General features: G+C 41.9%; 1 protein-coding gene across 4 annotated transcripts; it reads right to left on the minus strand.

The window, feature by feature from the left end:
• Positions 1–204: 204 nt before the first annotated feature.
• gdpd2 (glycerophosphodiester phosphodiesterase domain containing 2) lies at positions 205–14,364 on the minus strand. Of its 4 annotated transcripts, none has more exons than XM_030396825.1 (17): positions 14,236–14,364; positions 11,781–12,009; positions 9,705–9,808; positions 9,472–9,565; positions 9,223–9,282; positions 9,013–9,111; positions 7,598–7,691; positions 7,080–7,225; positions 5,447–5,529; positions 4,359–4,521; positions 4,046–4,252; positions 3,818–3,966; positions 2,473–2,620; positions 2,222–2,304; positions 2,088–2,116; positions 1,577–1,687; positions 205–1,057 (listed from the first exon to the last, which is right to left on the minus strand). In XM_030396825.1, the coding sequence occupies exons 2-16, from the start codon at positions 11,865–11,867 to the stop codon at positions 1,605–1,607; spliced, it is 1,629 nt and encodes a 542-aa protein (XP_030252685.1). In that variant the 5' UTR covers positions 11,868–12,009; positions 14,236–14,364; the 3' UTR covers positions 205–1,057; positions 1,577–1,604. The 4 variants fall into 4 exon arrangements, with proteins under 4 accessions (XP_030252685.1, XP_030252686.1, XP_030252687.1 ...); XM_030396826.1 differs by lacking the exon at positions 14,236–14,364 and adding an exon at positions 12,159–12,299; XM_030396827.1 differs by lacking the exon at positions 1,577–1,687.
• Positions 14,365–16,303: the final 1,939 nt, after the last annotated feature.

Consider the following 16,303-nt stretch of genomic DNA (forward strand, 5'->3'; position numbering starts at 1 on the left):
TTTATGAAATATTCGTCTGCAATGTAACTTGTGGAGCAAATATAATGATGTTTCTCTCTGACATGTAGCGTTAGTTCCATTAAAAAAAAAAAACACACCTCGGAATTGTATTTGAGCACAGCAATTGAATGCATGTGCCTTGTTTCTGTTCACCAATTTAGCACTTTTCACTCGTAAATAAAAATGTGCATTGATCAAGCATAATTGATTGTTTAAAAGACATTTTATTATATATTTATACATATTCCAAAAGTTGTCTCAAAGATATACAAAAGGTCCTTTGTGTTAATTAATGCAAAGGCACAGTTCAGAAAATGTGTCACCAAGTATCTCACCAAAGAAACCAGAAAACAATGACAGAGGTACACAAAATATGTTTTTAAAAATACTCAACCGTAAAGTAAGGCAACACGGAACCATATGTATGTCGTAAAGCTACTGGTCAAATGGAAATGATGCATGTATTCATCTTAATGAATTCATTAATTATGCAGCAGAGAATTAAATACACGGACAAACGGCAGTGTATAAAATAGCTGTAGTGCTTTTTGGCTCAGATTACAGTAGATTCACATCCTTCCTGAAATAATGACACGTGATACAACGTTTTGTAACAAACAGCAATGACAGAAAAATAAACAATGAGGTAAAGTGCTAAGAAGAAATTCAGTGCAGTCTACAGTGCACGATGCAGTGAAACAATCAGAAAAGCGACATTTTTTCAGTAGCAACAGAAGAAAGATCCGAACCCTGTGAAAGATAAAAACCCAGTTAACTGGCCAGACATACGCAGAAACCATAAACTGAAACTGCCATCCAGGGGCATAGGACGTGATTCACATTTTTATAATCTCAGAAAAAAACAACATTCGTATTTAATGGCCTCAACATACAGTTTATGGTTATTCACATTAGCTTGTTTTCTTCTTGGTCCAGGTCCAAATCATTGTGGCAGTGCAGACGGCGGTTTTGGATCAGGTTAACTACCCCGTGGGTAAGAAGGGATACAGTTCTTTTTCATTCCAGACGTGAATTTGGTCTCTTTGTCTCTCTGTTCCTGTCACAAAAAAGAGACAAATGATTACATTGCTGTATTTTAACACATCTATTTCAGTTAAAACAAAAGAAGAGGTAAGTACCACCCTCTAATAAGGCACCATTTATAAGAGTTTATAAGCTGTAATAAAATTGTTTTGTTTATGGTTAGTAATAATGGACAGATGAGTCATTAACTGGTAATAACAGCCGCATTTCTATTACCAGGTCGTGAAACAAATTTATAGCCAGTAAACTTTTCTGTTTATTAATGATGATGTTATGTTGCATTTGTTGTTACTTTCTAAAAAAACATGTTAACACATCATCATCATTATATTATTATAATGCATCAGGATTTGTAGTTTTGAATGTTAATGAGTTGTTATTAATTAAATGGGTCCATGTGATCAAACAGATACAGCAAATATGATTTTAGATCATTTGTTATTTGAGCCAATAGTTACAACTTATAAACCTCTTTAAAAGGGTGACTCATAAGAAAGCATTTTAAAAAAAAAGTTACTTAATGTCTATTTACTTGGTGTAATTTGATCGATTCGTTTCATTCACGGTGCAGCAAAGGCCACTGATTGCTCGTCTCTTTGTTGTACGCGTTGATAATTCTGCCGTATGTTGATAGGTGAACCCACTTTAATCGAGAGGACAGCTGTTACACTGTGAACAATGTCTGCAACGCCCAGGTGTAGAAAAAAAAACTGCGCATGCTAGTAGCTTGTCTTTTTCAGTGGCATTATTGCCGACATGTGAGCTAGAGCTGAAACAGTTAGACGGTTAATAGGTTAGTCCATCGACAGAAAGTTGATCTGCAGCTATTTTTTACAATCGGGTAATCCCTTTTCAAGCAAAAAGGCCAAACATTCACTTGTTCCAGATCTGCTGTTTTATATGATGGTGAACTAAAAAAAAAAGTGGGGTTTTTTGGACTGCAGATTTAAAGATGTCACCTAGGGCTTACAGAAAATATTCATACACATTTTATAGACTTAATGATAATCTGTTTAATTCATCATAACCTGAATGTACAGTACCTGTCATGGGGCAGAAGCAGTCGGTGTTCCTGGTAGAGAGAGCGAAGCGCATGAGTCAGTATGTTCACTTCTCTACCCATGAACAGTTTCATAAACAGACACAAAAATGAACAGCAAACATCTGCTCATCTTACCGCTGGATGATGTAAACTCCAATCATGATCAGAATAGATGTGATGTCCACTGCAATCCATATGATTAGGTATTTCTGAGGTGCCTGAAACACACAAACATGCCCGTCGGTTCAAGGCGTGTCGCATATTTTTGAGAACACCTGCACAAACTTGTCAGCTCCCAAATAAGCGCTTTAACCGATGGTCTTTATTGCTGGAAGGTGGAATAAAGCACGAGCTACTAAACGGCGCAGGCTGTATGTGTTGCTCACCATGACCCAGTCAGGCTGCTCCATGTCTTTTAGGAGGTGGCAGGCGTTGGTGGTAACAGAGCTCGCCCCTGCACACCACAGCAGAGAGAACAGCCAACGCTCATTAACCACCCACAGGTTCACTGTAATGTCCTCGCTCCGAAGATTCCTGTCAGATGAAAACACAGAGTTTGGCATGAAATATAGGACAAGTAAGACTGCGCATGAATTATAATGTAGGTAAATAAATGCAGGAGTAGTGTATTGGAAGACTGGACAGTACATTTTTGTGTGTTTGTGTGAGTTGTCTCTATTCTGCCTATTGAACGTCTGTGTTTCCTTTTGTGCTTTGCATCGGCAGACAGTACTTCCACCAGAGATTGTTACCGTCGCCATGAGGCCTGACTCAGTGCTCTGGTCGTCTACTCTCCTAAAAAATGATTCATCATCGAAAAACATCTACGCTATGTCGAGCATGCTGCAGAAGCACAACATCTCGTCTGGTATACTATAGTCCATCCTGTGGGGGCAGGGTGCAGAAGTTTTGTGGCAACGTGTACCGCCAGATTGCTCAAAGACCTGAAAGTCAGAGGGCAGAGCCCTCTCTGCCATCAAAGCTGCGTCGGAGGCAGCAGAGAGAAGCAGCCAGTGGCGTTGGATGAAGAGGCAAGACCCCTGCTGGGCCCTGAAGATGACACGGAGGGGGGTGTTCCTGGGACGCCAGATTTCACTGTTGCCCACTTGAAAACTCGTCTGTGTCAGCCATCCACCGTCAGTGTAGCGTTCACCACAAGCGAGATGACTAATGTAAGTGTTTCACAAGGATATTAACAACTTATCCCGTTTTTGAAATCTACACACTCTGGATTCTTTTCATTTGTTTAAAGCCACAAACTCAATGAAATATTAAAATCATGAGTTCATGCAAACATGTACGCAGACGTACACCCACGCTGCAATCACAAGTGTCCTGAAACCTGATAAGACATGCATTTGTGATCAGAGTTGTAAGACGCCACGTGTTTATGTGTAAACAGTTATTGTTTTTATGTCAGAGACATGAAGAGAGCCTGTGTCTTGAAGCAGTCTTGTGTGCAGTGAGTTCATTCAGCACTTTCTCAAAACGTGTTGCTACACTGCTTTTCATTCTTTGAAATTTTCGCCCATCCGTAAAACACCACTCCTGGGCTGGGACATTATTTGAATCTCATCCCTGAAGGCCAGACCTGCGCCTCTATACTCAGCGCCAGCACTGTGTCTCAGCATGCCTCACACACACTTTTAATTAACACACTACTGTGCATGCCCCCTGGCACTACTAGATAGATACTATGGGTGTGTAGTGTTTCTTTTGTTTTTGTTATACCTGATTTCTTCCATTTTTAACTTGCTGTAATTCACATTCAGGAAGGTTCCGTTGTCTTCATGAAGCTTTTCCCTGTCGTTGTAGACCTGGATGAAGCCAGGAGCCCTCTTCTTAACATATTCTCTTTTTTCAGGAGGAAGCCAGAGGATCTATAAAAGGGAAAATAAATAACTTAACACAATATTAATCATTTAATATCTTAATTAGGAGGATTAGAAGTAGACTTACCAGGCTTTGGTCGATGCCAGACCTCCAGATGGTATCGACTATGTCTTCTGTGTCATTTTCCGTGTCGAGGTTATATAGGTCAAATAAAACTGAGATGTTGTGCTCCTTGGCGAGGTCGAGGAGCTGAAGTAAGGAGGGTATAGTCTGATTCCTGGATAATTCCCTCTCCTCTTCGGAGAGCTTGTACACGGAGCGGAACGGATCTGTCTGAAAAGTCAGATGATACTTCCTGTGACTGCAGCACGCTTCAGGAAAACACATAAACCTTGAGGAGCAAGCGTGTGGACATGCATGTGTAAAGTGCAGCTCTCACCTCTAGGAACCATTCACCTGCATTGAGACTCCGTAACTCGTCCCAGGTCCAGTTGGTGCTGAGGCTAAAGTTTTTGTTTTGGAAGTTTCTGCGTTTAACGTCGGTCGTTCTCCGCAAGATGTCCGATTCATGGTCATGCAACAGGAAGGGAATTCTGTCTTTACTGGGTCAGAAAAACAGTCAAAAATAATAATAATAATAAGCATCTGTGAGACCAGTGAAATCTCATTTTAAAATTGCATTAAGACACTTATAACTTATATAAACTGTAGGAAAATCTGCACGAGCATTGCAAGAATTACACCAAGCAAAGTACAACAGTCTTCACAATTAATCGACAAACAGCATCTGATCATTTGCTAAACCCCTTCCCTGAACAACGATTGTTCAGTCGCAGCTTAGCTCCAGTAGGCACAGCATGTCAAAGTGTGCACAGGGCTTTTGGGAGAGTGATCCTTGGTCGTGTCGAGATGGCAACCAGAGACCAGAGAAAGATCCCACTAGAGTTATCCTTTTAACCCAAACCCTGCGTTGTTCGATTACTATTGTAAGACTTTTTTCAGCATGAAGGCTCCACAGGGCGCACCGGAGAGGGCAGGACTTCGAAACTATATTTGCAATGATGCTTGGTACTGAAAGAGTCTGTTTGTTGCCTTTGCACAAACAAAAATAAGTGAAAGTGATTGGAAAGGATTATTAAGGATGTGTGTCGGATTCATTTTTATAATTTACCCACTGTGCAGGAGCTGGTTCTGGATCCTTCTACATCGGGGGCCAAAGCCAAACAGGGTCACATTTCTTTTGTTAGGGCTAACTAGCTGGACCCTGCAGTCACCAGAAAATTGGCGATTGCTGAAAAAATGGTAATTTTTAAGCTAGCATTAGAGAATTCTGCTTTTGTCTACGCCTGTCAGAAATCAGGGAACCATTGTTTTAAAAACCGATGGGATTGGGGTTTAGTAAATGTTCATTTAGTGTGATGGGTGTGTATAAATCAAAGAATACTACTCCTTTAAAAAAAAAGCTTCATTCATGTGCTGTTCTGTTAAAAAAAAAGGCCTTTTTAAACGAGGCCTGTTTCACCGTACCTGAGCTGTACATCTGTCTCGAAGGCTGTCACGCCGCACTCGATGCTTTTATTGAACGACATCATGGTGTTCTCTGGGGCCAGCTGAACACAGGGAGGACAGATGGGTGAGACACACTCATGTGCACACAACACACAACTTACCCTAAAACTGTGTAAACACACAACCCCGTACACTGTGTTAAATCAGGCTTATTGGTGACCCAGAAGCAAAGCAAACTAACAAGAACAGAGCAGCGCGACATATGGGGCCCTCACATGACTGGACATTTGCTCACACCTGAGCCGGAATATTTGAACAAATGCAAAGTCACTGAACACATTAGATCAGTAAAGAGAAATAGGCCTAACATTTAGTAAACACAGAAAGTTTGGTCTGAATGGCAGGAAAGTAAAATTTTTTTTTATGTCTGTTTTGCTTACGAATAAATGTAGTAGTTCACCATTTTCAGAAAAACACATTCACCGTCTTCCCAAGAGTGAGCTGAGAAGTTTAACACTGTCATGTCATGAAAATAAATGGCGTCTCGCTGCTTTTAAAGCTCAGAGCCGAAGCCTAAACAACATTTTTGCCTCTACACTTTCTGCTGTCAGTGTGGTTCTGATCTTTGTATCTAATTCTTGGCAAGAAGAAAGAAAATGTCGAACTATCCCTTTAAAGGATCCTTAAAGGAGTCATCACCTGGTTTTTTACATATCCAGTCCCTCTTGGATCGCTTTGGATCAATTCTTAAAACTTATTAGAAAAAAATAAAAAAAAAAAAATCAAACATAGAGCTTGTTCTGACACTTTTTCATAACGCGACTTTCTCACGCGAGATTATGCGCGAGGTTTTGACCGGTCCGTATGTGCATTGTATTAATATGTAATGAGGCGCGCGTTGATTGGCCGCAGGAAGGACAGCGCCGGAATGGGGGGCGAGCCTGCATGCACACGGACTCCAAAACATGAAAAGCCCCCTGTCATGGCGCACACACTAAATGACGAACCTTACGGAATTCAGGCATTTATGTACGAGCCGGAGTCGGAAACTGAACGGGAGATTGAAGAGGCAGAGACGGTGGAAGAGACACGTTTACAGCAGGACGTCTCTGAATGGTAAATTCTTTTTTTTTTCCGTCTTACTTTTCACACTCATGTTTTACATGTAAGACCTGAGTTTTAATGCTGGCGGTGACGATGTATGGCGTGAAAATGACAGAGAAATAAGCAGATTCGGCGTGCTCACTCTGGCTGAGGACGGCTGTGGGCCAATGCTTAATATGCAAGTAGCCTCCTGTGGTTACGTCACCACAGGAGCAGAGTCAAAATCTTGTGCTTTAGGAACGCGCACTACTGTGCGCTATTCCTGTTCGGAAAAAGAGCCAAAGCGAAAAAAATAAGCCACTTTCAGACTCCAGCTTTTCAGGCAATTTTCAACAGAGGTCCAACACCAATATGCATGATTTAATGAGAGAAATTGCGATTTCCGGGTGATGACTCCTTTAAACTGTACCCTCCTTTGACTATGTAAACTGTTACAACTGCTGTGCATTAACCATGACAGTTCTTTCCAAAGGTGTTATTACTGTCAACAATACATGCAGTTTCCTGTGTATCTTTAGGGTGTTGTCTTTTATAACATGGTGCTCACCATCGGTGCACCTCGGTGGCCAATGAGCTTTGGTTTCTCGGGCAGTTTCTTCAGCTCCATCAGACACGGAGACTTGATGTACAGGGGACACAGGAAGATGGCGACCAACACCACTACAAACACCGCTGCCATGAGGAACTGACACCCTGAGGACAGCAAAAGTCAAACAATAAGGTGATCCTGTTCAGCTATTCGATCTGCTTCGTGTTAGCACAGGACATGTGTGCCTTTAGCAGTGTGCGTAGATAGTGAGTGTTATTCCTACTGTGCGAGTAAATATCAACACTGTGTTTCTAATCTTGTATCATTTTGTATGCTCTTAATTTCTAGTCTTGAAACAAGAGAGTTCATTTATTTTTATGTTGGAGAAACTCTTTCAAGTCAAAGACAATTGAAGCTCATTTTCAAAAGTTACTCAGTGGTGACATTATGTCTGGATAAATATTGTATCTGTGCACAATGTTAATGATGTTGTGAATCCTGTCAGTGTGTGCTCTTAAATGAAATCTGAGACTCACACTTGTTCTTGGCCATGTGGAAGCCACTGAAGATGAAAGGGCTCAGCAGGGTTAATGCCACAACAGCACCAAACTGCAAGAACGGACCTGTCGCCTGTCAAGACACGACAAAAACGCACGATGTTCACAGTTGAATAAGAGCCATTTCTTTTCTCCCACACACAGTTCAGTCCTAAGAACAAAATCCTGAAGCCGTGTTTACACAAAGCATCCCTGTTTAGATCAGTTTGTTCGACATCTGAATGGTTATTTTTGTGGCTCTATTGTCAAAAAGTTCTGGATCTCCATCCTGTCCTTTGTTTTCGTCACCGCTCTGTAGAGGTTCCAAGTGAGATGAGCCGATATTAAAAGGTGACCGCTGATTGGTCGGAGAGAATCGGAGCACCCACAGCGATCTTGTGACTCTTGTTGCCTGTGCTCTGATTTTAGGATTTCCCACACTGTCCTGTTTTTTCATCCTTTGTCTCGCCGCCTGCAGCATTTTGTTCATTGTTGTAACAAACAACCACATACTGAGAAAAAAGGAACATGAACTATTTGATGTCCTGCATTGTGGGTTCTATAAAGTGTCTCTGTACAGGGGTGTGGTTAAGAGACCAAGCAGAAGTAAAGGTTAGCAGTATGTTCTCAGTCTGGCGGTAAATGCAAAGAAAAGGTTTTTAGTGCTGTTGTGTGAGGCAAAAAGAGACCTAAACACAAAACGACCAGCGGCAGATTGAAAGACAAACGGCGAGCAAAAAGCAGGGAACTAAAAGGCAAACGACAAAAAGTGGGAAACAAAAAAGCAACAAAGAGAATCCAAGAAAACAAAAATGGAAGACAAACCATAAAAAAAACGGTGGAACGAATCAGGAACACTTGTTTTCGAAAGGTGGCTGGTTCAATTCCCCTGGTCTGCATGTCGAAGTGTCCTTGGGCAAGACACTGAACCCCAAAAACTGCTCCTGATGTGCTGGTCGGCACATTACATGGCAGCCACCGCCATCAGTGTGTGAATGTATGTATGAATTACTGTAAATCACTTTGGACAGACGCCCTAAATGTAAACATTTTAAAAACACGACGACCAGGGCCCACAGGAGATGCACATTAAAGACAGGTGAGCAGGAAAAAGGGTGGGAAAACAACGGCATAACGGCAGAAAAGTCGAAAGCAGAAACATGACACATGAGACGAGAGCCTTTAAAGCAGGAAATAACCAAACTAACAAACAAACAGACCCATGACAAGTGTGCCCGCAGCAAGACCAGGAAAAATGTTTCGTCTGTTATTTCGCAACGTTTTAGAAAGCTGAGCCGGTGGTGACAACGCTGCCTGCATACGGGCTGCGGTGACAAACGCAAAACACATCTAGGGTTCGTGTAAGTTCACAGAAATGACAGAAAGCGTGTGGTGGAAGCTCGGCTCTGCTGTACCTGGAGCGAGAGAGGAACGGTCGGCCATTCTCTGTACCAGTGGTGACTGACTCCCGTGACTCCCGCTGCGATGAGTATCGCGCCAAGAAACAAAAAGATCTGTGTCGATAAAAAGCAATGGAAATGGAAAAAGACATTTGAATAACCTCAGTAGATGATACACATTTGGAAGCAGGCGAAATCAGTCGAACAGGTAAATGTTTGCGATACCTTGTGTAACCAGTGTAAGTCGAGCGGTTCCCCCAAGGCGACTTGGAACAGTGCGAAGAGCTGTGAGGATAGTGTTTGATGTACATTTCTTACTTTGCATTATGTCTGGTTACATGCCGCGACGCTAAACAATGGACTTTTTCAAATGTTCTATTAATAATTTAGCTATTATTCTAAACATCCAATCTCAGGCCAGCAATTACCATCCTGCAGCTACACCATCATTACAGCTGAACATCAGAGTCTCACCAGCAGCAGGACGCAGTAGCTGGTTATCACTGCGGAGACGATGATCACCACCATGAACCAGTTCACCCACCACTTCAGTTTTGTGAAGCCCTGCCTGATAATAGAACAATGGAGGGCAGCGCAGGGTTAGCAGAATAAAGGTCACCACTAAAGACAAAGAAAAGAGAGGATTCTGGGCTTTTGTGTGCTGGATTCAATGTGGGCTGTGTGTGGCTGTGTGTGCGATCACTCACCAGTTAACATCATCCTGGTCATTAAAAGTCACCAGACAAATGTACAACCAGATCCCGGACAGCAGGGAGACCAGGACGACAAACCAGAACCCACAGCAGGCACACTACAAAGAAAAAAAGAGCAGGTGGAATAGTAATCTTTTGCACTTTTCTGACACCTCAAAGCTTTTAAGGCCACAGCGGTTGGGATGATAATCTATCTGTAATCTCTTTGTGTGCTCGAGTGCGCTTAAGTGAAAGTATGTGCGCGCGGATTCCGAGAGAGAATTTCATCCGAGACGACGGTGGAACGATTCCAACATTTTCTTTACTCACAGTTGGTTTTGTTCCCTGCACCGTGCCGTGCCAACAACAAGCACCACCACCTCCACCTCCACCTTCCAAAACTTATAAAACTGCCACCAGCCCCCTCTCCCCCTGTGTAATCGCGTTCCAGTTAAGTCCTCATCGAGCCTGTTAGGGCCTGTGGGTTTACTTATTTGTCTTGGCACACACACACATATCCATCATCTTATTCACTGCCTCATTTACAAAGTTTTCTTTCCTTGGGATTATGCAAATAATCTGTCCACCTCTTCAGACCAGTAAACAAAGGTATTCGCTTCACTGTATGCATTCAAAGCATATACAGTTCATATGCAATATTTTATACCTCTGAATTCAGTGCGGTGGAATGTTAATCCCTGCTTACAGGGATTTGTAAAGGTTCTGCTCAGTGGAAGTAGACGGAATCTGAAATCGATGTCATTTTGTGTAGAGTACAACTTAGACTTAGCTGGAATCCCTAATGATCATTTCTTATTCCTTGAAATGTGTGTAAATTGATTCTAAAACATCTGTCAACAAAGCAAATTCAAAGCTATAGGTAATCCATTTGATGGGCAGGCATTGAAACTGATCCACCCCCCAATCTGTAGGAGTTTAAACATACTGAATTATTTCTTTATTTTTGTCAGCTATATTATTTAATGCAAAAATAAGCCTGCAGATGAACCGCAACTGCCCTTGTTAGCTGGAAAACACCATGCGTTTATGTCATAAAGTCTCACATGGTTCAAGTTCAAATTAGGTAACAATATAATCAAGCCATTTTATGACCTCAAAAGATCCCTCCTGAGGGTACCAGGGGCAAAAACTCATCATAGTTCATCATTTCCTAACTTACATTAAAGTGAAACTCTCGCCAAAAAGCAACCGAGGCTTTATTTGTGATTGAATATGAGTCAAACCTTCGTGTAAAAGCATAATTGCGACGAAAGAGGCATTTTTTAAACACTAACACTAAGAAGGCTTCCTGTTAGGTCGCACTCGGGGATCGACACTTTTTGTCTGCCATGACGGCGGCGCGCCGGAGATGCTACTGTTAACGTGAGTTGTCCAAAAACCTTCTTTTTAGTAAACTCAGTGTTCACAAAAAATGTTCTCAATGCTCAATGTGTTCATGTGTAGAGACCCTGGTGATACTACGAGTAAAGTTTCATGTTGTGTCGAGCCTTCTTAGTGTTTTAAAAAAAAAGCTAATGATGCCAGCGTAAAAGTGCCTGTAGCACTCCATTGAAAATTAGCTTGCCCGAAAACGAAACTACAGTAAATCTTAAAAGTGTCTCTTTCGTCGTAATCATGCTTTTACACGAAGGTTTGACTCATATTCAACATTCAAGCCTCTGTTGCTTTTTGGCGAGAGTTTCACTTTGACTTCATGCATAAAAAAATTGTGAAAAAACACACAAAACAAACAAGTTCTTGGGTGGAAAAACAGCCTATTCGTAAAGCAAAATGCATAAAACTACATAAACTTGCATAGTTTCCAAGTTTGTGGTTTTAAAAAAACTGTAATAAACCATATATCACTAGATTTGAAATCTCACTGGCTACATGATGCATCAGTCTACTGTAGGCTGGTGTGTTGGTGGCTCAGGAGAGATGAGAAAGACGAAGGTCACTTGGATCACACAGTGGCTGTTTTAGGCTCTAGGGTGAGCGTAGTGGGCTCCTATCAGCTGTCAATCAAATCTCGGGAGCCTGCTCCCAAAAACTGAAACACAGACAAAAAGAATATGGCTTGAAAATACTCACTTTTCTTTTAGTTTTATCCCGGCGCTCCCAGTGGCAGCTGTAGCAGCACCTGCTGCCAACTCTGCTACAGCTTTCGTCTTGAGACATCACTTCTCCTCCTCATTCACAGCTCACAAAGTACAGATCCCGGTCCGGACACCTGATACAGCCCGAGGAGGGACGGAGGGAGCACAGATAGCGCTTTCTCTGGATACCGACGAGAACCCCGAACCCATTCACCTCTCTAAACCTAAAGGGGGGAAAAAAGATGACTGTCAATGAAAGCAAATGAGGGAATAAAAAAGGAGTTTCTTTGAGCATTAAGGCAACCCCTGCTCAATAACCCAACTTCAATAGAGCCTGTGTCCGAGAGGGGGAACAGCCATTGGGAGCACTTACAATGGCCGACAGCATGGGGCATTGAGAGCAGCGCACAGACCGTCCTGAGAGTGAAGTCACACCATTGAGCCTCTGCAGCACAAACAGCCACACACAGTGACAGGCAGATCCACGCACAGAGAGAGCGCAGCCAGAGGATAAACAGTGTGCATACTGAACCGCACTGTTAATGACTGCAGCTCACAGGGGGGGGGGGGGGGGGGGTGACTGATGGATGTGTTCACCGTGAGATGCAGTACCCTGGGAATGGGTCGCAGCAAGATTTTGTTTGTAAGTGAACATGTGGGGGCGTGCCATTGTGCCGGGGTTTTGTTTCCAGAAAGTTGGACGTGGGAAAATAAGTGTTATTTGTCACCCACCGAGGAGGCACATTGAGCAATAAAGGTTTCCATTGTATAAGGGCTCCAGAGGACCCACAGGTTTCTCGTTCGACTTGATTTGACTTGGGAATTTTCCAGCATTATTCTCACCTGGATGGCTCATGTCAGTTCACCCTGTCGAAGCCCTCAGGGTGAAACTCAGGCTCGAGGTGAGGGCACGGGTTTTGTAAACATGAAGCTGGTCAAACTAGGATGGGACTGTCGCAAACTGAACTCAATAGAATGATGAAGAAGAATTAAGAGATTATCGCTGAATAAGAGCACGCGCGGACAAGTCGAGAGGTCTAGATGTCAAGGGCATGAAACACAAGACGCCTTGTCTCACTGTGCCGAAGAAGAATTTACAAGGAAGTTTTCAACCTGAGCCGAATGTTGAGTAATAACCGTAGTACGTGCGAGCAAACCAGATTGTCAGCTGATGACAAGACGGCATAAAAGGAAAATTAAAAATTACCCCTTTACAAGGAAAGAACAATTGCATACTTCATGGTTGATTGCTCTTGCAACAGCAAACTTCTCACGTCCCCAGTCTAACATACTGTAGCTGGAAGGCATTGATGTTTATCTAACTAATGTTGCTCTAATTGTCGTTCTCGGTTCACAACCACACACTTAAGCACGCCGAATGCTTAAAAAGAACAACGGTTTCATTTCAGACAAAAAAAAAAAAGAGAAAGCACAACAGCGGTACCTGCATTGTTGGGCAGATTACAGTGACAACACAACGACGCACCATGCCAATTTGTTAAGCAACACAGCCCTTATCGCTTCCTGCTGGCAATGTAAAGTGTATTTAGACACCAAAAACCAAGAGGGTGTTGGTATAATCATGGAAAAATGCGATGCAAATTAAAAATTCCCAACATGATTGATGGTTTTGCAGCAGAGGACACAGCTGTCACTCTTCCCCTCGCACTCTTTACCTTTAGGCGGCTCAACTTTCTGAGTGAGCAAGAGTGAGGATCTCCGAAACAACACTTTGCTCTTCTTCCATTTTTTCACCAACACCTCAGCAAGTGAATTCCACAAACTCTCAACCCCTCAACTTCTCAGGTTCTTGGAGCCCTCGTATACCCCACACCTGAACTCATCTCAGCCATCTTTATCATAAACACCCACATGTCTCATCACGTAAACCACGAGCCTTATCAGCGCCTTGATCGTTATCTCGGTTTCTGTCACTGCGGGATAAGAAGTAAACTTCCCTTTTTATAAAACAGCATTTGATATTCCCCGGTCTTTTTCCGTGCTTCCTCCCCGGTTGTCATTCTTTCTATCTTTCTTTCCTTCTTTCTTTCTTTCTCTCTCTCTTTCTCTCTTTTTTTGTTTCTTACTTACTTACTTTCTTTCTTTCTTTTTTGATATGCAAACGGAGTTACATTCAGATCAAGAGTTAAAAAAACAGACGTGAAGTGAAGAGGTGTTGCACGCTTAAGTGTGATTCATGAGACTGATGCAAAACCTGCTTTCTTTCTTTTTATCTTTCTTTCTTTCTTTCTTTCTTTCTTTCTTAATATGCAAAAGGGAATTATATTCAGATCGAGAGTTAAAAAAACAGAAGTGAAGTGAAGAGATGTTGAGCACTTGAGATTCACGAGACTGACACAAGACCATCTATCTATCTATCTATCTATCTATCTATCTATCTATCTATCTATCTATCTATCTAGAATGGTCATAATTCTCTGTATACTCACTCAGAAGCAGCCCCGTTGGGTCCCGGCTCTCATCAGTTTTGCCTCCACTCTCCTTCTGCTCCCTCACACTTGTCGGTCTCTGTGAGCCCGTGAGCTGAATGAGAATGCGGTCGCACATGAATGGGTGCGAGCTGAAGAAGGGGTGTAACCCACGCAGAGAGGGAGGATCCGGTCCCAGACAGCTTTTCAATGCAGGTAGGCTACGGAATTAAACTTGCAGGGAAGTAAATCATTTGTGACAGATATATGAGGCACATCAGGATAAGTACATATTACTTTCATCCAGTGAGCCTCGTTATGAAAACCTTATAAAAGGGTGTGATAAGTGGTTATTTTATGTCACTTTTACTGAGGATAATAGTAGTGTTTTTCAAAAGTCACACAAAAACAGTTTTTTCAATTTAGCAGTAAGTGATCACAGTCAGGTCCTGAATTCCTACTCCTGACAAGATATATAGATAATAATCTGAAGTGTATCAGACAGACTGCAATAAACATCGTAAACCCACTCGGCGGGTCGGGCTGGTTTGGTGTAAACTGGTTTTCTTCGCAGGGAGAAAAAAGGCCCCCTGAGCTTTTATGTTAGTGCTGGAGGTTGTAAAATGCTTACAATCCTTTTTTTCTGTCTGACTTAAACTGTCAAACTACTACTAAAAAACTACGACACAACATTTCTGAAAATACGCTTGTCTTGTGAAAAGTTGTTGTGTTTTCTAAAATGTTGAGTTTTCTGAAACTTTGCTGTGTTTTCTGAAATGCTGGCTCATGTGAATTGTGTTTTTTTTTTTCTTTTGTGAATGTTGAAATGTTTCCAAATTGTTTCTGTATTATCTAAAACGTGTGTTTCCTTGTGTTTCTGAGATGACATATTTTCTGAAGTTGTTTATGATTTTTATTTTTTTTTTCTGTAAAATGTGGTTTGACCCTCAGGGCCGCTGTAATAATAGCCTACGGAGTAAATGAAATCCTTCTACTTCAGATTTTCAATGCAGTGCGCTCAATGACACAGCATATAATCACAAAATAGATCTGATTCATTATTAAGGGTACTTTTCTTTCACCACTGAGTCATAATGAAAACGTTGAGTTAGGCAGAAAAACAGCTTCCCCTTTTTTTTGTCACTGTCACTGAGTGATCTCGGTGAGGTCATTAGTTTATTGTGTCATGAGTTCATTAAAGAGTGTCAGAAATAATGGCTCCTCGTTCCTTTAATGTGGCACACGCAATGTTTTCTTCTTCTGCACCTGGCACGGCCCGCTGCTGGCACGTAACTCTGGAGATATTGTTGCTCTTCATCCTGCTGTTTGTCTGCCTCATTTTCAAAAGAAAAATCTCCTTTACAGACCAACATGCGACAGCCCCAAGCATCAAAAGGACATTTCAGAACCATGACAAATTGTTGTGCTTTACAAAATATCACTAGTTTTCTGAAATGTTTAGTAGTAGTGTAGTGTTTTAACACTAAGGGCAACAGTGGTCTGAAGAGGTGGACAGTAAACAGGTAGATTTACTCAATTGCTGTACTTAAGTACAATTTTACTTTAGACTTTACTTGAGTATGTCAATGCTTTGGTGCACTTAGTTTATAATACACTATACAATCAACAGATAAATATGATGTTTTACTGTATCAGAGGTTAGAATAAGATACAGTGCAGTGTATAAATGATCTTTTATCTCATTGCACGCAGACGTTTCATTTTTGTCTGCATGCAATCAATGTGATCTTACATTTTTTCACCATCACCAATGAGGCCTTTCTTATACAAAAACACTGATAAGATGATTGAGGGTGCAGAATAGTCTTTAGGAGGGATGGAGAGAGTCGAGGAAGGGAAGAGTGACACCCCTTTTAGGAGAGTTTCTCCCAAAGGAGCCTTTACTTTGAATTGGTTTAACACAGTATCAGCGTAAATACCACAGCCTGTCAGGTGTTTTTAAATGGCGGGGATTTTGGGGCACGAGTTAAGGTGTTTAAAGGAAAGATAAGATGAGCTAGGTGTGGTGAGGATAAGTACAAGGAGGGAGTGAGATCAAAGTGTTGTACCTGCGAAAGGTACTCTTCGC

Source organism: Sparus aurata, chromosome 18, assembly GCF_900880675.1.
Source record: "Sparus aurata chromosome 18, fSpaAur1.1, whole genome shotgun sequence".
NCBI lineage: Eukaryota > Metazoa > Chordata > Actinopteri > Spariformes > Sparidae > Sparus > Sparus aurata.